The sequence below is a fragment of the Mauremys reevesii genome, linkage group 7 (genome assembly GCF_016161935.1).
Source record: "Mauremys reevesii isolate NIE-2019 linkage group 7, ASM1616193v1, whole genome shotgun sequence".
NCBI classification, from domain to species: Eukaryota; Metazoa; Chordata; order Testudines; family Geoemydidae; genus Mauremys; species Mauremys reevesii.
In genome coordinates, this window is record NC_052629.1 from 18,006,257 (window position 1) to 18,029,079 (window position 22,823).

Below are 22,823 nucleotides of genomic sequence, written 5' to 3' on the forward strand. Positions count from 1 at the left end.
GCCATAATTGCATCAAGTGCATTTTCCCCTGTGGATTGCTAATATAGAACATGCTTCATTTTTAATGTCCCTTCCCCTGCCACCCACCCTGCTTTCTTCTTCCCTTGAGGCATATACTCTACATTTAGGATGAGGCTCTCCATATTCTGGCTTCCTAGGGTTTTAGGCACTGAAACCAACTCTTTTATGGCAATTTTGCGTACAACTGATTTGAATCTACATCAAAACTCTGATCTTACAAATCAATTTCATGGCTATCTCGCTCTCTTTTCTTTTGGGGAGGGGGTAAAAGTTTTTTAAACTCTTTATCTACTTTCTGTTACCTGTCTGCGCAGTGGAATGCGCTTAGTCAGCTTGTGCACGGCAGGCTGGCTGCTGAAGTCCGGCTTCTTGGTAGTGTTCTTCATGCGACACAGGATGACTGTCAGCACCATGCAGGCAATTAAGAAGACCCCTATGCAGTAAATGGCTATCTCCAGGTAGTCTGGGGATGACGGATACTCTTTTTTTTCATCAGGAGCTAGGTTGCAAGTTTGGAGGAGGAACAATCATGCCACAGAGTTAGCACACGGCACAAACATGTATCAGTACAGTAATTGGAACAACATAAAATTACATGGGGACTTCATGCAGTGACTTCATGAAATACAGAATACTGTCAATCTCCAAAGAATCTGTTTAGAACATCTCATAACCAGTACACTGGTCTCCCTCTCCAGATTGCTGGTTCAAGACAATTTTGAAGTGTGTGTGTGTGTCTGTCTGTCTGTCGGTCTGTGTGTGTCTACACATATATATAGTTGCTGGGATTACTCATTTTGCTTCATTGTGAATTTAGTGCTAAAAATTAAAACTACACCTAGGTTTGTTTTCCTGTTCTGACTTTTAAGCCAAGCTCTCGAGGAGGCACATAATTCACTCCAGATGAATAAATAGTTAAGCCAATTTTCTGATAGCAACAAATGACAGATTTAAGTCAAAATAATTCACAGGAGCACTGTATTTAAAACTTTGCTAACCAGCTGAATGCACATTTGCAGACAAACGTATTCATTTAGCTAGGCTAAAAGAAAGGCTTATAAACAGGGGCGGCTCCAGGCACCAGCACGCCAAGTGCGTGCATGGGGCACCAAGCCACAGGGGGGCGCTCTGCTGGCCGCCGTGAGGGCAGCAGGCAGGTTGCCTTCGGCGGCATGCCTGCAGAGGGTCCGCTGGTCCCGCGGCTTCGGTGGACCTCCCGCAGGCATGCTGCCGAATCCGCGGGACCGGGGACCTCCCCCGTGCAAGCTGCCGAAGGCAGCCTGCCTGCCGTGCTTGGGACGGCAAAATACCTGGTTATAAACTCCTAAATAGAACGTACTTTGGGCATGAGCCTGCGTTGCTTGTGTATCCAAGATTTCCACCTGGAAAAAAGTGCACAAGGAATGCAGAGTCCATCAGCCCCTTACAATAAGTGTGCTTCTTAACTCAAGCTGGGATGCTTAAATGAATTGAAGGAAATTAGCTGCCCAACTGCTTAATTTCTATTTCAGTTGGGTGCCTGATTCCCTTAGGCTCTTTTGAAGAGCCCAGCCTCAGACTAAAAAGAATAAACAAACAAACATGGTGACTGAATTGCTTTCTATACATTTTAATGATTCTCCTTCAGTCAGAGCTACATAATAGTTTTCATACTAACACAGCACTTTTTCTTTTAACCTCATCAATGGTTACAGGTCAATAAGATTAGTCCTTATTTTGGTGTGGGTGTGGGTGTGTGTGTGTGTGTGTGTGTGTGTGTGTGTGTGTGTGTGTGTGTGTGTGTGTGTGTGTGTGTGTGTGTGTGTGTCTTTTTGTAAGCAATTCTTACTGAAACCATTTTGAAGTTATCCTCAAGACTGTTATATATGCAAATACTCTAAGTTCATCTTTACCTAAGCCTTTATCTGGAATATGCCTCCAAAAAGGCGGCATTGCATAGCAATCAGTGGTCACTCTGCAAGCAGTGCACATCCAAGTTTTCATTTTCTTGTACCTCGTCTTCAGTTAACGTCATATTTCATTCAAGCAAATTGGTTAAAAGATGCTAATCAGTCACTTGCAAAATGCAAACACTGCTAGCAGAAGCAAGCTCAGCATAAGCACTGTCTGACTGCTTAGTGATGAATGAACCATGCAGGAGTCAGTTCACTAGGCAAGAGGCGAGTGAGATATAATGGAACTGTTTTGTCCAGTGCATTTTAATAATAAAGACAAAATGGCCAGTAGATATTAAGAACGTTTCACTTGTGTAGCACAAACCATAACTACACAATTATGCAAGACACACATGCAGATAACTGCACCTTTTTCTTAGGATTAAGAATTAATTAATGCTCAAGTACATAATGGCCCAGCAAACCTCAGATAGTTCAAGTTATCTCAAAGGTAACATCAAGGCAGTTACATTATAGCTAACAGTTATACATAAGAAAGTTTGACTAGCATAGAAATAAACTAAAAGGTTACATTTTCGGACAGCTAACAATTGTCGAGCAATAAAGCGCATTGATGTTTGTTTCTCCTAAGAAAAAACATCAATCCCTGCATTCCAGGACATGCTTTGCAGTAAAAAGCAAATTAACTATTCATTCTCTTAAAACATGCAATGTTGAAAGATGCATAGAACCAATTCCCAAGGTATATAATACACTGCTTCTGTATACATTCTGCTGGCTTTAAAATTAGACCCAATGATTCTCACAAGAGACTTAGGTTATACGTAAAAGTGAACCCAATCATATTAAATGGCTTAGAGATTTTGCTGAAACATACTTTATAATGGCCAAATTTGTTTCAAAATTACCAACGTAATTTTGAATTTCATCTCATGGGAAAAGTTTGTGGTGATCAATGTGTTGATTCTCAGTATCTCATTAAGCACTAAGAAGATGTATTTTCTTCAAATTTCTGATTAATGTTTGATGAATGCAAAGATGTTTAAATTAAGCCTGATACTGGTTCAATTTGTCCTTTACATTTTTTTTATAGCTGCAGACTAAGTGCAGGTCTGTAAGACATTCATAGACTTATCAAGGAAACTTTCTTTTAAAATAACAATAATTAAGAACTTTGAGGATAATAAAAGCCCCAGTTCTGAGACAGAAGCTGTGCTAATTCTGCAGCAATCAACAAAGAAAATAAAAGAGGAAAAACCACTGAAAGAGAGAAGGGTATACCTGGCAGAACTGTCAACCATGCAGTGTGAAAGGATATCCCAATAGAATTACCCGCCAAGCATGTATACTCCCCAGCATCCTCAAAAGTTACATTCCGTATATAGAGAACCTCAATCTCTTTGTCCGTGGTGTTAACACCGGCGGCCTAGAAAAAAAAAGGGAAGCAAGAGAAAAGCTAGACATTGTGGGAATTCTTGTGGACAGGGCTATGGAACCACAGGGCTTTGCACTTTGTGAAGTCAGTGGTGTGCAGATCCAAAGTTCCTTCCCCATCCACAAATCCCTCATCCAAAAGGCGTTTACCGACAGGTCCCAGCTCACCTCAGAGAGTAATCAACACCCTTCACCAGACCTAAACTCACCACCTAAACATGCATGCAATCAAATGACATGGAAAAATTAACCCACAACACTTAGTTTTCTTTCCTCTTTTTTTAGAATAAAAGTAGATTGAAAGAAAAACACAGAAAAAACAAAGTAGGACAGTATCTGGTACCACTCAGCTACCAGAGAGAACAATGCCAAACAAAAATATACATTGAACAGATGAAACCTAAGAGGCAAATTCTGACCTCAGCTACACAAACAACTTGTTCGCTATCTTGAGCGGAATATGGCCCTAAGAATTCCTTTTCCATTGTATTGTATTTAAATATGGCACATTATGCTGTGCTGCCAAGTCTCACCATTTTCAATTATCTAGCCTCATGATGTGCTTTTCTTAAAACCCCATCTCCTAGAATCATTTATGTGAGAATCTCAGCTGCTGCTGCTTCTTTTCCCCTCATGTTACCAGCCCATGATTGTGGAGAAAAGCTAGAAAGCCCTAAAGGTTAAAAAAAAATCAGGAGGCAAACAAAATAGAACCCAAGTATATATATAAAAATCTCAGCACATGTAAACAAATCTCATGATCTTTGATGCCTGAACAATGTTGTTTGAAAGTTTCATGTTGACAACACTGATCACGTCACATGTCATTTTTTGTATAATTGATTATCCAAACGTTTACAGCTAGAATTAATTCAGGAAGAGACTTTTAGCCCTTGATCCTGCAAACTGTTCAACAGGGGTAAAGCGCTGCACTGACTTCTAGGAGGAACTAGGCCAGACATATAGAGAACACAATTTTAAAACAAAAATAGAAACTAAATTGAAGTAAATGAAGGAGAAACTGAGCAAAATTTTATCCATCATTTTTTCCAGTCATTTCAGGTATAAATTGTCAATATGATGCTGCAAGCCTTTGTGTTTTAAATTATAGTTATTTTGTAACAAAGTAATGGGGGGGGGAAATCAATCACATGCAATTTATATGCATGTAATGTAGAAGGTCCGAAATGACTAAATATTGTGCTAACTTATGTCTTGATATATACATATGTAAATATTATATATTTGCTGCAGCAAAAATTAGACCTTAATATTATGTAATACCACCCTGTATTTTTTCTGATGAAATATACAGCATTAACAACAAACCTGAATGCAGAGACAGACATCAAATACAAGAGAGAATAAAATTGTTTAAGACAGATCAACTTCAGAAAACACAGAGCACAGACAGAGACTATTGTGAGAATTTTTCCATGGCTGCTGGTGTAATACCAGTTGCATCACCAAAGGAGGATTATAAATATACCAAGGCCAAAGAGTTATCCTACAAGCTGCCTGCAGTCTCCCAAAGCACCATTTTTTTCAGCTTCTACACATCCAGCTTTCTTTAAAAAACATTGTTACCTTTTGTAACAGTGAGCCAGGCAGACTGGTTGGCCTCCCCTATATAATTGGAGACCTTACAAATATATTCTCCAGCGTCCGCCTCTGTCACATTGTACAGCGTCAGCACTTCAGCATTGGAACTATTTATCCCCGAATGCTAGAATAGACCAATAACATAGGAGAACAATGTAACTGCTGCCCAATATGGACATTACTCTGTTTATGGTCCCACCACCAACACTCCATGAGAACATACCTTCCATTTAGTGTAAACACCAGTGTCAAAACATTTTTTTTTTGTTCTTTGGGTTTTTTAATTAGAAGTAACTAAGAGGAGTTGTTAATAGAAGCGGGGGAGGGGGAAAGGAAGAGCACCAGAGCTGGTATACTAGTTCAATGGAATAACATGGTATATAGCTGACCAGTCTGCACGCCAACTGGTTGGATTCTTGGCATCGCCAACCAGTTTGGAAAACTTCACAACAGAGAATTTCTTTAAACGAACTTCCTTAGAATGCCTGCCAAGAAGAATAACCTTGTGCCATTGATATGCCCCATCAAGTTGGTGAAAAATGGACATCTCTGCAGGCTCCACATCCAGAGAACCCAGCACTGCCAACAGTCATTGGCAGCAGATCTCACCATTACTAAGGGGCCTTTGAAATGAAGAGGCTCAAGAAATGTGAGAGACAGAGTAGATTCTCTTTGGTTTGCTTTGGATGCTCTACAAATAAATAGCATTGAAGTTCTTTTAGTGGCTTTTCACTTCTTTGAATAAAACATGCATAAATTATTTTAGAGATGGATTTAAGAAACCATGGAAGAACAATAGACTTCCCATAAGCTAGCGCAATTAGCATTTAAACTGCAAATTTCAGCATAATATTGCATTTGTAAGATATGTTCTTTTTTTAAGCTTATCAGCTTGAAAACAGAAGACCTGATCTCAAAACTCTTGGGTTCACACAACATATATTCCATGCGCCAAATAGCTACTTCATGTGCCGAAAAGCCTCACCTTTAAAACTTGAAGATACGGTAATCCATCTGGCCCATATTTACTGCCATTCTTCTCTACATGTTTTATCCACTGAATATGAGGCTGAGCATCACTGTACACTTTACAGACAAACTCCACATCACCCCCGACCACTGCAGAGGCATTTGCTGGAAGGCCAGCTTGGAGAATAGGCCTGTGTGGTGATCGTTCTGTTGGGATGGGGAGTGGGAGCGAGAGAGAGAAAAAATAAAGATGCATAAATAAATAAGCGGTGCTGCCAAGAACACTGTTATGAACTCAAGCCAAAAAGCCCTGTAAGCCTGTTGGCTGACTCCTCTGAAATAACATTGCAGCCAAAATGTATAACAACAATTACACTTCAAAGGAGATCACTTGAGTACTACACTTGTAGTACAAAGAATACTCATTTAGAAGGGTGGGAGGGGAAGGGAAAGAGGCCACATAACAAAATTTACATTTTTTCAAGGTTGGGCCACCATAGAATAAGGAAAATCAATTTTACTTTACAGTTCAGCAAAACAAATGCTTTTGAATTTTTATTTATTCTACTTAATATAAAACCAGGAAAAAAAACCAAAGTTTTATCACTTTTTAAAATTAAATAATCGTTGCTCTAAAATGAATGAAGTTATTATAGTGATCGCTAAAAGAGCTGCATAGGCATCAAACTCTTGGTATAAGATGAACAAAAATTAAGTAGGCTTTTGAAACACAGTGAACAAAAGTCAATTTTTATCAACTACAGTATCAGAAATACCAAAGTTGCTTCCTATTCTAAGTATAGCTATGGGCAGTGGCGGCTCCAGGCACCAGCGCTCTAAGCACATGCCTGGAGTGGCAAGCCGCGGGGCGCAGACCGCCGGTCCCTGCGAGGGAGGCAGTCAAGCTGCCTTCTGCGACCTGCCTGTGGGAGGTCCGCCGGTCCTGCGGATTCGACAGCAATTCGGCGGGGGGTACGCTGAATCCATGGGACCAGGGACCTCCCGCAGGCGCCGTGCTTGGGGCAGCAAAAAAGCTAGAGCCGCCCTTGGCTATGGGAAATATGGAATTATCTTCAATACCACGATGGGTTTACTGTCAGTTAACTATTACTTCTACAGTCTGTGAACCTACAAGAGGAGTCAATATACTACTGTCACTAGCAGAAAGTTGTTAAAGTATGTAAAGATTTGGGATGAAATCCTCGTTCCATTGATGTCAATGGATGTTTTGCCATTGAGTGCCACAAAGGCAGGATTTCACTCTTGGAGCCTGCTTCTACATTCTTTGTGTGCACAGAGCCTGATCTTGTACTTACTGGAGTCAATGACAAACTTCTCATTGACTTCTGTGACAGAAACAGCCTCCCAAAGCTTCCATTGGCTACACTGGGTGGACAAGGAACTCTGGCAAAGCTTAAAACCATTCCACCTGAATATGGTGTCTATTAGAGTGACCAGATGTCCCGATCTTATAGGGACAGTCCCGATTTTTGGGTCTTTTTCTTATATAGGCTTCTATTACCCTCCATCCCCTCTCCTGATTTTTCACATTTGCTGTCTGGTCACCCTAGTGTCAATTAAAGTTTTCTTAATGACAGCCCTGCACATTGAAATCTCCTAATTATCCACACATCATAATTGACAGGAGCAGTGAAAACTTCCTCACAGTACATCATTCAACTTCCTCAACTCTGAGCAGTCTAGAAGTGAATGCAGTATACGCTCCATACCCATCCACCCCTTGCCCTTTCTTCTGAGATGAACAGGGGTTCCAAGTGGTACTAATTGTGAGGGACATTTCTTGTAACCTGGATACCTATTAGAAATGAGACTAAGACCAGTAACTCACTTCATTTAAGTCATTAAATAGCTGTTGGATGGTAAATATTTACAGCTAATACTGATCTAGATCAAATTTGAACTCATGAATTAGAAGTGAAAGTCACATTGCCAAATCTCCTGAGCCATCCAGAGCCCCTTCCAAACATTTTATTTAAAAGATAAGAAAAGAGTAATGGACCTAAATATTTATAGAGACAATGCATTATAAGAGCTTAAATGTTATAAGTCAAATCAACTGAATTTCAAATCAAGTGTTCTTTCTTAAACATACTAGTTTCCAATAAATTGTTTCACAAGCAAACATTGTGAGTGTAATAGCAAATAATGATGCCCATTGAACAATGGGATCTTTCATACAGTCCAATATATTTGGCATGCTGCAAGCATCTACTGGGAATTTATTCACTGACGCAACACTGGCAGTGTACTACAAAGCAGCAGTCTTGTTTTACTTTTGGAAAAAGTGCATTTGTGTTGCAGTTATTAAATTATTCCATGGCTATCTGTGTTATTTTCTAAGGCCTAGGAACATCTTAATATTTAATTTGTAAATTACAGTAGAATGTATAAATTACTATTTTATAGTCCAGGAGAGAACTTATAAAGTTTCTCACCTTATGCTAAATAGAGTCTAATTCCATGTTCCCCTGCTCCTTCTTCTGGGTACAGAAACAGCAAGCATGGTCTCCCTTTAATAGAAACCTTACACCATCTTCCAAAACTTATTACAGCTGCCTTCAGTATAAAATGAAACCTTAGAGAATGTTATTTAAAATGTTTTTTAAAAGTCAGTAGGCCTCATGTTTCATTTCTCCACATCAGGGTTTGATTTCCTTTGTGACCTTACTCTCTGCCCTTAAACAAACCAGAGAATGAGGCCTGAAACATCTTGGAAAAGTTCCTACTACGCCAGCATCAACACACAAAACACGTTTGGTTTATCTCAATAGCCATCAACAATTTAATTTTTTATTGATGACTGTCAACCCCCCACCCCTCCAAAAAAAAGGCCAAGTAAAGAAGTAAAAGCAATGTTTATATTCCTGCTCCTAAATTACTAAAAGAGTCAGGTCAAATGGGGGTAAGGATTTGTGAAATTTCCTCTTGCTATGTCCTTAAATGCATTTCAGTTAAATGAATTAGAAGCAAATTAAAGTTTGCACACTGGGATATAAACTGCTGATGAGTGTTTGTTCAACTCCTATTCATCTACTTCCACTGGACAGGCAGACTACACAGATTTAGAACTGATCTCTATGATTCAGACCTTTTGCAGTTTATGCTTAATCCCTGATCCTGCCACTTGTTTCACACTATGCATGGAGCCTCGCTGAAGTCAAGCTACATGATACGAAGTCACGGGGGCTCTGTGTAAATCCTAGAGTCTGTGTTCATTAAATAAGGTGCAAGATCAGGGCATTAGATAATTACTTCATGTGAAACAGTATTTATTAATGTAGGGAAAAAGAAAGCTATGGAAAAATTAGTAAAATTGTGACCATGTTGCTGACTATATTTCTGTGTAAGATATTTTTGGGAAAGTCTCCATCAGAGCGCTAAAATTTCATATGCTGTTTCTGTGCAATGTGCAAAAACTAATCAAAGAGACTGTGCATCTTTATATGCTATCTCAGATCTTGTTTATGAATTCCAGGTCAATATGTGCATTTAAAACATAAGCCTTACATTAGTACGCAGCTATCCCCATGTTGACACTTGGCTGCTCAAATATCACGAGGCTATGAAATCTGCTCAATACAGATAGACAAAAGAGTTGACAGTTCTCTCTCAAAAATATCCCTCAAAGTTAACAGGAACTAATTATGAAATAAAGAGCTTGTCTGATGGATACTTAAAAATGTAGATTTATTTTTATCATTAACAATTGTAACTAAGCATTGTAGATAAACTAAATTATGGAGAATATATACGGTTTTGATCATTTCACTCAAAATATCAGAGGGGTAGCCGTGTTAGTCTGGATCTGTAAAAGCAACAAAGAATCCTGTGGCACCTTATAGACTAACCTGTTAGTCTATAAGGTGCCACAGGATTCTTTGTTGCTCTCACTCAAAATAGTAAATATTTTGATAACAACTTGGTCCCAACTGTCCTCTCAATTATATCAGCTTTACACTGCTGTAATTCCATTGATTTCAGTATACTTCCTCCTTTTACACCAATGTGATAGAGAGGTGAATCAGGCCTTTGGGAAATAAATCTTTGCTAATTGACCATTTAAATTTTATAGCATTCCATTCCCAGTGCTAACATAACATGTTTGCAAAAAAATAGATCAACATTATCTGCTATAACATGGGGGAAAGCCCTAGAGAGTAGAAAGATGTCCTAATGTTTTCAGGCATATTAAACACTGCAATTCTAGCACCATAAAAATTACTAGGCACTTGTTTTATTCCAACACATTAACTCAAACCCTCAGATATTTAATTACTGAACAAAATTCAGGTCTACGGGGTATTTCAAAGATCAATTCTGCTTTCTTAAAGTGTTTTTTACTAACTCACATTACATCGCTTTGAAATAATAAAATATATTTTTCTCTAAAATGATCTGGAACTAGCGAAGTCCAATGCTAGAAAAATATAAATTTGAGCAAGAGCATGTTAAATTTTACTTTCCTTCTAATTCCTCTTGAAGTCAAACACTGGAATATTTTACAAACAGAAAACATGGCTCATTCTCAGTAACTAAAGAGAATGTGGCAATAAGTAACTCGGAGTTTAAAAAAAAAAAAAAAGAAAGAAAGAACAGCCTATTCCCCCTTCCAAAGAAGTAGGTTTCTGGTCAACATCTAAAGAGTCAATCATTCACTAGAGTTCAATCGCTTCCTTTACAAGAGGCAGAGCCACAATGATCATCAGTGTAGGTAATGCCTTATTTCAGAGTTAAGATATCTAAATTACATACCAATATATAAATATGTTCAGGGTTTGTTTTCCCCTGCCCAGTTTTTTGGATTGTCTAAATAGAAGTGAATAATAGAATTGACATCTGAAATGACGGAGGTTGTAAACAATTTGCAAACAAACAAAAATACCCACCAATTTATAAGAAAGAGTCATATTTTAACAGATGCATTACTGAACCTATTCACATTAAAGCATCAGACCAGATTGCCTTCCTCCAGCAGAGAAATCTGCAGAAGAGAGCCAGGAAGTTCAGAAAAGTCCATGAGATTTACCTCATGGAGTTTCCTGCAGAGCATCACTTTGGAAGGCAGTTGGTTAGGAAATGAGACCTCCCAGACCCAGGAGAACCTGAGGCTCTGGGTGTGGGGTTGGAGGTGGGTGGAAGGACACGGGACCTCTTCCCTCTACAGAGCAACAGATACAGGATCTGTCCCGCAGATAGCTGCCCCTTCAGATGACTGTGCTTAGGGTGACCAGATATCTTGATTTTATAGGGACAGTCCCAATTTTTGGGTCTTTTTCTTGTATAGGCTCCTATTACCCCCCATCCCAATTTTTCACATTTGCTGTCTGGTCACCCTAACTGTGCTGGAGCCTCTTCCTTTCCTGGACATGCAATCGAGTGAGTGCCTCTGCAGCTTCTCAGCAGCAGCTATTGAGATGACTCTGCAAGAGTGAGTGACACTCAAAGCTCCCGCCATTATCAGCACTATTATGTAAGCACCTTTATTTTCAGTAAGATCAGTCACCTGCTAAATGTGCCTTGCTAATTACAAGTTGCAGAAGAGCATTAGTTCATTGCCTTTTCAAGGATCTCCCTAAACTCATGTTTGGTCTTGAATTCATTAGTCGTCTTTCATTTTCCAACCTTGTAACAAACATGCTATTTACAACTTTGACAGAGTTTTTGTGATGTGGACACTTGTTTCCTCTGATCATTTTAATTCTCTATTGCTATAGTTTATAATATTAATTCTGATTAACAGTTCATTTTCAGAAGCTAGTTGCCTATCTTCTGCACTCAAAACTGACATTAGAAAGCTTCATTTAAAGAGTCCCTAAGATACATGACTACAATTCACTCGGTCTGATGAATTTTCAGAAGAGTTTCTAAAGGCCAGGAGAAAGGTTGGAAATCCACCAGGGACAGATTTGCTGGTTGGTGCATGTGAAGTGTGATATCTTCATCCTAATTTCCACACCTCTATGCCCCTCACTCTGGATGCTGTAGAGGGCCCCAGGGACCACTGTGAAGGAAAGGGATGAAAAAGAAAGGCCATGGGAGACATCCATTGTCCATCGCCAAACACCTCAGCTACCAATGGTAAATCTATCCAAAAATTAATGAAGCCTCAGGCTGCATTAATTGTTGCGGGAGCCTTCTCTGCACTGGGGAATCTTTTTTCAAGTAGAGCTCTGAGGGAAGCTATGGCCATGGGAGTTCCAGCCAGAGTGGAGAGTTCAGATGGCCCTGTGTCCCCAGCTGCTCTCAAGTTGATCTGCAGGATCACGGGCTGTACATTCCTAGGTAGAGTGACATATGAGGGATCAAACTAGGCCACACTAACCCTAATCCGAAATGGCAATACCGATTTGAGCGCTACTCCCCTCGTCGGGGAGGCGTACAGATATTGATATTAAGAGCCCTTTATATCGAAATAAAGGGCTTCGTTGTGTGGATGGGTGCAGGGTTATTTCGGTTTAATGCTGCTAAATTCGGTATAAACGCGAAGTGTAGACCAGGCCAGAGTGTCCACAGAGATTTCCTCCCTCAGTGTATGCTCATATGGTGGCAATCCATGCCTAAATTTCCTTACTCCAGAACTAAGCAATGCTTTATGGGGGCCTGTGTCATTGAAATGCTAGAAGGAAAACGCTATTCATTCCATTGCACTTGCTCAGTGATGTGCAGAAGTAAAGCTGAGGGATGGCTGCTGCTTCAGGAGACTAGCGACAACTAAGCAGGTGTAGGCAAGTACTTCTACTAATTAATGTCATATATTATATACATATACTGAACCAGAGATTGAGTAGCTTCGACCAGCAGTGTGTCAGTTTGGTTTCCTCTTGTTTCACAAAGCACTGCATTCTGTTTATACCCAATTCAGAAGCTCTGGTGAACTGTGATGCTCTATTTTTATATATAAAATAATCATTCACTCTGTAATTTAAACTGGAGATAACCACATGGTAAACTAGAGAAAATATTACCTTCCAACACTGGAAAGAATATCTCTGCCATAGAGCTGTTTACTAACAGGTAACTCATAAGCAAAATGGACTATGGATTTTGCAGAATGGATTATAGTTTGGACCAATTTAGTTCATCAGAGCTGGTCATATAATTTGTTACCAGTGTTGGCATCTTTGATAAAATAATGGTTCCTCAATACATTTTTACTAATTATTCAAACAGCTTAACTATTCAGCAACAGTTTCTTATGAGTTACAAGAAGTATGGACTTGTTAGAAGATTTTTTTTATTACGTAATTATTGTTTTGCTAAGTTTTTAGAGAAACATGTGCCTTCTATCTTTTGATCATATTCTTCTCTTTTCTCTGTATACAATATTTCTGATCAGCTCAACACTCCTTGAAGAGGTAATACCTAAGACCCCAATCCCACAACTGTTTCCATGTGGGTGGACCCCTGTGCTTCGAGAAGCCCTAATGAAGTCAGAGTCTTCATGCAGGCACAGAGGTCTACCCATGTAGGTGCTGACAGAGACTAAAGTCTTTATCCTACGTTTTCTTCAGCATCTTCTTTGTTCCTCCGACCTAGCAAAAGTTTAGTGGCTCCAGTTTTGTAAGACTGGGGTGTTTCTTTCTGCTGCTGTTTCACTGCTTTGACATTTCTAATTTCAGGGCCTGACCGTCCACTGAAGTACTCTGGTTTGACACTAGCTAATGGGGCTAACACTGGCATAAGACTGGAATACCACACTGGAGAGTTAGGGGCAATACTGTTCCCCTAAAGTTGATTACTGAATAAGAGTTCTTAGGTAACATTATGAGACTCACAACTTTAAGAAAAGCTTGAACGGCTTCACTGGGGTTATCTGTGATTTTTAAACAATTATAGTTTTAAAATATAGAACATCATTCCAAAAACTTGGAGCAGTTGATATACTGTATGCAGTAAAGCATTTATCACCGTGTTTCTTTGTGCCATCTGAAAACTGTCTTCCTGGTTTAAAAATAATCACATCTAGGTCAGTTGAGAAAATGACAATACCTTTCTACCCTTTACAAAAATGACTCATGTGTTCAACTCTTTTGTTGTTCCTTTTACTTTTCACCTCAGACTTGAAATATTGATCCCTCTTTGGCACTCCCTATGTGGACAAAACACCCACTGATGTCACCCTGGCTTTTTAGATTTAATTGTGGTGGCTCAGTGTAAATAGCAACAGCTACCAAGCAGTCGGTGAAGCATTATTTTTTTTAAACGTAAGACTCTGGTCAGTGCTTGCAACTCTCAAGATTTATTCCAGGTGGGAGCCCTGACACGTAAGGGCATGAAGGGGAATTAAAACTAAGGCCTCAGTTGTGCAAACCCTTATGCATGTGCTTAGCTGTATGCACCTGAGTACTCCCATTGACTCCTAAAGGACTGCTCAGGTGCATACAATTAACCACGTGCCTAAACTTTTTCAGGATTAAGGACTAAAACTCCACTAGCTCCCTGCAGGGTGGGGATAAGACAGCTGTAGCAAAATAAAGTGGAACATGACACTACAAGGAAAAATGCCGCTTTTAAAAGGGCTGAGTGAAGTCAGTGGAAAGATTCTCACTGATTTCAACAGGCTTTGGATCAGGGCCTTATAAAAGTCATATCAAAATTAAATAAAATCTGTTCTTTAAAATCATGAGTGTATCAGAGGGTTTAAAAAAAAAAAAGACAGGTCAAGACATAGTCAAGAACTGAAGCATGCAACATGAACGTTCTTGTTTTAAAATGCTAAGTTGTCAACACAAGGTAGTACTTAATATTAGACTATCCTTAGTGCAACACCCTATTGTTAGCCTGCCACAGTATGCATTTCATCAGCCTCGCCAGAGTGAAAAAGTGTCTTAGCTGGATAAAGACTCATGTCTGCCTTACTACGCCTAGGAGTTCACATGTGGTATCCCTGATATGCTACACGTATAAGCAAGAGCTTTATGCACATCTGAGCAAAGGAGAAATGCCTCATTTTGGTCTGAAAAAAACATGGGAAGCAGAACAATGAAAAGCTTTCCACTGAAATTACTTCTGATTTGCTTCTTCTAAAAACTTCAAGAGAATGTGAAAAGCAGCATGTAACTTCTCATGGACAAGGCTGGAAAGTGGGGAAAATGTTACTGTCCAGACCATTTCCAGATGTTTCATTAAGCTCCTTGGGGGAGCTCCTTGTGTTCTGTGTTGTGGGTAGCAGTGAGCACCCAGTCAGCACGCAACCACTTAATAATGGCAATGATGGTGGAGATGAAGGGAGTGTCTTGTGGAGAAAGCACAGGGCTGGGCTCTATATCTGACTCTGCCAAAGGTTTGCTGTAGAACTCTGGCAAATCACCACCTTTCTGTGACTCAGTTTCCCCATCAGTAAAATGATGATAATAGTATTTTCCTAACTCACACGGGTATTGTGAGATTTAATTAGTTAGTTAGATGCTATAAAATGCAAAGTATTCATTATTATTAGTGTGGCTCCACCATGTTTTCTATCTCCACACTCTCCCTTCCCTGAAATGTGACTGCCTTCAAAGTAGACAGGAAAATACCACTGAAACCCTTTGAGTTCTTTTACGTTTCCACATTTCTCCCTCTTCTTACTGAACTGCACTATGGAATCTATAGTCTGTTCCAAATATTGGATCAGATCCCAAAAAGTGCAAAATATCCCCAGTTCCTAGTGGCTTATCAGGGAAGGCCCAGCAGCTCTTAGACGGGCCAACTGCAAACATATATTTTTTTCATCACCTTTAACTTAACTCCACTGCTTCAACAAACAAAGCTGAAGCAGCTTTAATAGAAAACATTTAAGCTGGCCATGCCTGGGCCCAAACATGCTTTGTCTTTGGTACATCTATAGTATGTACCAAAGAAATACAAAGTCTTTGTTACATAGATGTACCAAAGACAAATCTCCCATGTAATTTTCTTCAGCTATTAATCTCCCTTCTAGATTTGTCTGACTTTTAACATAAGCATTCTAATGGGCAGGACAGCACAACTTTCACATGTAACCAGATGCATGAAAAAGCACTAGAGCTATTTCCAGTCACCTGAACATCTATCAATTGTTTACGAGTTTACTAAAAAATAACCCAAACAAACTACATTCCTCATGCTAGAGGTGCTCATTAATTGACAGATGTACATGTTCCTCCCCTGAGGTTCAGAAGCATCATCTCCATCCTCCTGGCCAAGTGTATTTGATGGAAATGCCATCTCAGTAGAGCTGAGTGAAGAGCGGAAAAAAGTTGTTTGTTTGAATTTGAAAGTGAATGCGGACATGGAAGCATTCTGCATATATTCAAACCCAAGTACCTGTATTAGCACAAATACCCAGCCAAAAAAAAAGTTAAGATCAAATGCTCAAATAGTCACTGAAAACAAATTTATACTTGAAACTGACATTTGAAATATAAGTTGTGTTGGTTCCTAATGTGTCTCATCCAACCAGGGTTGTGAGTTCAATCCTTGAGGGGGCCACTTAGGGATCTGGGGCAAAAATTGGTCCTGTTAGTGAAGGCAGGGGGGTAGACTCAATGACTTTTCAAGGTCCCTTCCAATTCTAGGACATTGGTATATATCCAATTATTACCTTTTAAGCTGTTCATCAGCTATAGTTATGACAAAATAATTTGTGAAGGTGAGAAATAATTTCCAATAACTAATACATTTGAGAACTTTGCAATCTGCTTGCCAAAAAGAAAAACATAAAAGTAGTTAGTCATTATGAGTTTTCCATTCAGCTCTACTTCTAACACTATCAATGTTGTTCTTTAGTAGACCTGAATGGAGGAAATATTTCAAAGAGCAATCTGGGGGAAAAAATCAATTTTTATTTATAGAGCATTTCTCCTCCTAAAATATCCCAAAATTCTTCACAAACTATGTTTTTTAATAGGGCTATTAAAATAGAGCTTTAAAAGTTTAATTAAACCAGCTTTAACTGTACTTCCATGCTTAAAATGCAGCAACTGTTACTGAAGCACCTTGGGAATGGTAGCAATCCAAGGATGGTCTAATCTAATGACTTAAAATCCTCAACACTTTTGAAATGCAGCCACATCTGGAGTAAAAGGCACATGTCCCCTCTACTCCCTGTTGTGCAGAGTGCTATTTGCATGAAGGCTGCCAGGGAAAACCTCTTCTTTTATATCTTTAATGTCTTTGCAGTGCCCACAGAATTCCACATCTCATCCAAGAGATCTCACCCATTAAACTGCATGGTACTTAACTTGCCTTAGAAAGATAGAGCACCAACTCTTTTTCCTGATAGCTTTAATTATTAAGGCATGGGTAAACTGCAATATAATAATGTACTCGTGTAATCAAATGCACATGGACCAAAAGGAGGAGTTGAATGGTGGGACCTTCAGCACTAATAGCAGACTCATTGCTGGACACAGAAGCAAACTCATACACCTCTTATGTGAATAAGTCTGTGGAGTGGAGGGTCACAAAGACACTGATTACACAAAAGTACTTCAGCAAGTGCCAAACGCACATCTAGGGATACAACATGCTTACTGGTATTTTCAGACAACTCTTGCAAACTTCTACTTGAAGTTCCGTGAGTGTGAAGCTGGATGAATTAAAAGGCAAGATTAAAGATAATATTGCACAAGAGCTGCAATAATGTCCCGTTCATCGTTCCTCAAACCAAAAAGAAATACCTGTCTTGAGATGGTAAGAAAACAGGAAGTGGGACAGGGAGGCCAGGCCTCTCACAAAAGATTCGGCAGAAAGCATTTCAAACGTGACAAATTCAGCATTCACCCAATGGATGAAGTAATGATGCTAGTATATGTTCATAAAGTATCATTTAGCCAGACTACTCCAATGAAATCAGAAGCTTCAATGCTATAAAACTACAGTTTTGGAATATTTTGACTTTATTAACAGGAGCTGAGGGGGGAAGGATGAAGATCAATTCACTTTCCCTTTGCTGAACCATCACACACCAGTCTTTATTCTCAACAGTGAAGCACACAGCCTCAAGCACTGAACAATCTGTGTAATTTCTTCTCAGAGTTGTACATGTGTTGCCAAAAGCCCAATGCTGGGTGTAAAGTCCACAGTCAGGCTTATCAGTACGTTGAATAAAACCTTCTTTCCTTCTCATTTTAACCAAATACCTGAGGGCAGTATGTATTCCTTCATTCTTTCAGTCTCTGTCCCATCATGTCCCAGGCTGCATGCACTCAGGTGAATGTGTCAAGCTAAAGCATGCTCATGTAAAGATCTAGTCAACAACTTTCATTCACGTCTGCCAGAAATGCAAGTTTGGGCTTGGGTTGTAATACCTTTACCTTGGGTTGTAATACATTTAACTCCTGCCAGACATGGATGATACAGAGGGGAAGCTACAAATTTAGGCAATTTAAGTCATTATTGCTCCTACATATAAACTGAATACTATATTTAAAAAAAAAATTGAAGGGATACAGGCCCTTAGGTTCTGAAAAGTAGGTGTCTACAAAATCTAAGATCAATGGATAGGTTTCCCTGAATTTAGAAACAACAAAATGGAAGTATGCCTCTTTAAAAAGGAACAAAAAACAAACCAAAAAAAAGCCTTGCAGTGTTTTTTGCAACATTACAGCACACTAGAACCTGAAAGTGAACCTGACTATAAACAACAGTGAAGTTCATTCTGATTCCCAAAGAGAAATACAAAAAAGAAAATAATCAACAGTGAAAAGTAGATTGGCTGTTTAGAATCTTTGATGGTCTAATAATGTAACATAGTTAAGAAAATTTGCTTCAAAAAATAAGAGGTCTAATCCTGCAAAGACTTCAGTATGTAACTTTACACACATCAGTCAATGGGACTACTCATATGCATAAGTCTTTGTAGTAGAGCTAAAAGTACTCAACTGCATTTATTTTTATATTCTACTAAACAAAAACTGAACCACAAGTATGAGCCAACTGGATAATTTAGAACTGATTAATAACCAGCTAAACAGGTTGCAATAGTACCTTTAAAAAAAGACAAAAAAGTGTTTTTGACAAATTCTATTAATTGTATAGTAAACGGCATAGTCTTCCTACACATTCTTTCAGGATGTTGAGCAGTTGTTAGCTGCTTATAACACCCGGTAGATGAGGTAATATGAAGCACTTAAACTGAAACCTAACCAATCTTTAGTTCCCTAGATAATTACATTACATAAGACAAATTGCAACCTACAGCCTGAATGTTCAGTGAATATCTCTTTTTTCTGTTAAAATATAAATTCAATTAGTTGTAAAATTATTTCCATGCTTAAAGAGAGCAACTGCTACCCAAGCTGCACCCTGGTGATAATGACAATCTAATTATATAAAAGCCCCAGCTCTGCTGTGTTCCCATGTTGTTTTCTATAGGCTGAATTTGCTACATACAACTGGTACGTGATAACTGTAATTTCCAATCATTTTCCCTTTAGACTGAATGACTTTATACATGGAAGGCATCTGTTTAGTGAGCTTCCTATAAATAAAAGTTTCTACCTGCAATTAAAAACAGCAGAATAAAAAGGTACTTCACCTGAACTGCTGATGAGCAAAAACAGCTGATAAGCTAACATTTACAAGAATGAAGGATGGTCTTATAATTGAAGGCACTGGACTAGGAGACTTGGAACTGGATTCAATTCCTGGCTTCTCACAGGCTTCCTGTGAGACCTAGGGTAAATTAATTTCTCTCTGTGCCTCAGTTCTCAATCTATAAAACAGGGATGATAATACTTCCTTTCTTCAATTCTTTACGTATTTCAATTGTCAGCTCTTACTATTTGTACATACAATGCCTAGCACAGGGAGTCTTTGATCTTGTTTGGGGCTCTAGGCACTACCATAATAAATAAGAATATAATTATTCTCCTCTGGACAAGGCTCAACATAGTGATTTATACAGGGAGTTTTGCGAGATCTCTAGAGGAATGGAATCCTTCCCACAGGCTATGGAGTCCCAGAGATACAGCTCTGTGTCCACTATCAAACCTCAGGACTCAACTTTTTGTTGCCATCAACAAAAATAAGCACAGTCACTTATTACATGATGTTAATGCCTTCTCCCACCTCTGTGGTAACATTAAGTACTGTATAGGGTTTTATTTAATGCTTGAAGATCATAAAAGATGATAGCCCTTTGACAATACAACTAACTCTTTCACTCATGTTTTCCTGGTGCTCTGGTGAAAAGAATAGAGTGGGAGACACAGAGATGAGAGAAAGACTATTGGTTTCCAGAAAACACACTTCCCAGTTTACAGGGTGAGATGGATGGTTGAAAAGGTGTGTGTGTAAAACAACTGAGCTATATTAGAACTTTTAAAAAAATGTGTCAGGCCTGTAATAAATCCTCATCATCTGCTGATACTGCAACCTAATTTTCTCAGGGTGAAATTCACCCACTGGCAAGAGACCAACCCAAAGCCCAGGGACCACTTAAGTCCCATTGTGAAAGCTAATGTGGTGTGAATTGCATTAGAACTGGTAAAAAATTTGGGGAGGTGGGGCATCACTAAACATTTCAAGAATCACATTGTCCATCAAAGTTTCCTGACCAGCTCTATTGTACAGTTAGAAATTATCATTGTAAATATGGCCAAGTCTTTTGTGATATATATATATATATACGGATGGCTAATAATTTGCTACTTTTATTTCTATTCCCACTTGCTGTAAGAAATTCAGTCTGACTGTGTGCCAGGTTTGTAAATTTGAATGAGAATGTCTGAGCCAACTGAGTCCTTATTTTATAAGGTTCTTCCAAGTAATTACAAGTAAAAATGACTATACTTCACACCTACATTTTGACTGAAAACCTCTCATGCTCTGCTGGCTCTGGGCTTCTATGTGTGAAAAGGGTTCAGGGTTTGGAAAGTTATTTGAGTCGAGTAATAATGGATATTCCCAATTAGCATTGTGTCATTATTTGGCATGAATTTTGCTGGGATACCTCCCAAAACTGTGACATAATCAGAGGTTTCTCTACAGTACACCGTATAGTCAGCTGCTCATTTTATTATAATAGAGTGCCATGTTTAATACTATTCCTTATGACTTACACCAAAAATCAACTCTGGAACCAGTTCAACCATCTAGGAAAATCTATTTCAAAGAGTTTCAGCTGACAGTTTTCAAACATTCTGAGCATACAACTTGGCTGAAAATGATGGCCTGAAGTTTGTGAGAGGTGATCACCAATGGCTAAACATACCAAGGAGTATGACTGACTCTCAACACACATCCACAACCCTCCTTAACCTTATGAGAGCTGAAAATGTATAGAGCAGAATAGAACAAACCAAACTTCTGTAGAAATACACCAATACAATAGAGAAGGGCTGACAGAGGTCTCCTTCTATGCTTGGCTTAATTCAGTCCTCCACTCTGCCCCCTGCCCAACCACCACACTCAGTGGTGGCTTTCAGTACCTCAGCAGCCACAGAAATCTGCCTGACCCCCTCCCAACAATCCCATCCACATGCATTCAACCGAGGGTCCTAATCCAATGTCCTAATCAATACAAAGACTCATAGTGGCTTCAGCAGACACTGAATCAAATGTCTGTCTGTACATGTACATATAGGACTTCAAGTCAAACTAGAAATGTGGCAGTTACATACATCCCCCAAAAAACATTTTACACACACACACACACACACACACACACACACACACACACACACACACACAGAGTTATTGGGCACTAACATGATTATGCACACTTTAAATGCTAAAATGTCTAGCTTCCAAAAAACATGAACTGCCACTTTCAAAAGTAACTACTGATTTTGGGTGCCCAATCTGAGTCACATGAAAGGGGCTTGGTGTTCAGAAAGTGCTGCACACCCGCCATCTGAAATGAGGTGTCTCAAGTGAATATCTAAACATGGAGGCACCAAAAAATCACTAATCACTTTTTGAAATCTTGGCTTCATTATTTACTTTTCTGCTTCTCTATAGGAAAGGAATAGACATTTATATAAATGACATAATCCTTGTTACCATTCCATTCATTCATGCAGGCCACTGTGATTTATTGCCAGGAAAAATAAACTTCTGCATAATATTCCTGAATGCATGACATTCAGAAAAGGCTTAAAGGGGAGAGGAGGTAAGGGGTTTCTGGCAAATATTTACTCAAGTGACAGCATTATCCATGGTGAACACATTTGCTAGAGAACTGGGTGAAAGGGTTCACAGTCAATGTGAAACTGGCCAGTTTTGGCGCCTTTTAATCAGTTTCACTTCAGCTAAGAAAATTCCAGGCATTTTAAAAGGGTCCTTTTTTCCCCCCCTTGACTTGCTACAAACATTTTGTAACCTCAAGCAAAATGGAACAAAGCCAGGACTTGAAGGGAAAAGAAAATCACTACAGAAATCAGTACCACTCTGTTCTTACTTTGCTAGCATTCCCTGGTGAGCTAATGTGGTTCGACTGCACCCTTCCACCAGCTGGTCTGCAAAGGATGGAGCCATGTGTAATACAATTTACTACAATTCCTGGCAGCCGTTGGTGCTGCACCCTCAATAAACTTTGTTTAAACAAGTGTTCAAACAAAAATGGCTTTGTCCCTAAGTTAGTTCACCTCAACTGTATGAATGTGCTCTCTATGCAGACTACGAAGTGTTGCTAGTGCTGTAAAAGGGCCAACATTTGTTTGGGTCTTAGCTCCATAAGAAACTGCATCTCTCTTCATGAACCAAAGCTACAGCAGTGATCTGCTAAACAGCTCAGATTAACTAATTTTTTAAATTTAAATGTCTGGGAGAAGGACATCTTCATTCAAGGGCATTCTCTGCCTCTACTGGTCAGATAGGGCCAACTTTCTTGAAGAGGTGTGAAGCTCCTCTCTTCTCTCAGGGTGGGAAATTCAAAAGTCCCCAAGTCAACAGGATATGTTCCTAAAACCCCGG

The 22,823-nt window shown here is 39.2% G+C and overlaps 1 protein-coding gene across 10 annotated transcripts in view; it reads right to left on the minus strand.

Moving 5' to 3' along the window:
* The window catches only part of FGFR2 (fibroblast growth factor receptor 2), a 105,903-nt gene that overhangs the window by 33,996 nt on the left and 49,084 nt on the right, over window positions 1-22,823 (minus strand). For 5 of the 10 annotated variants that reach the window (XM_039480768.1, XM_039480770.1, XM_039480763.1 and 2 more), the window contains 3 exons: window positions 5,938-6,128; window positions 3,198-3,342; window positions 318-520 (listed from right to left, as the gene is read on the minus strand). In XM_039480768.1, the coding sequence (XP_039336702.1) occupies window positions 318-520; window positions 3,198-3,342; window positions 5,938-6,128 (539 nt within the window). Of the gene's footprint in view, window positions 1-317; window positions 521-3,197; window positions 3,343-4,937; window positions 5,077-5,937; window positions 6,129-22,823 lie in introns of all 10 variants that reach the window. The other 5 variants (XM_039480771.1, XM_039480764.1, XM_039480772.1 and 2 more) reach the window with 3 other exon arrangements.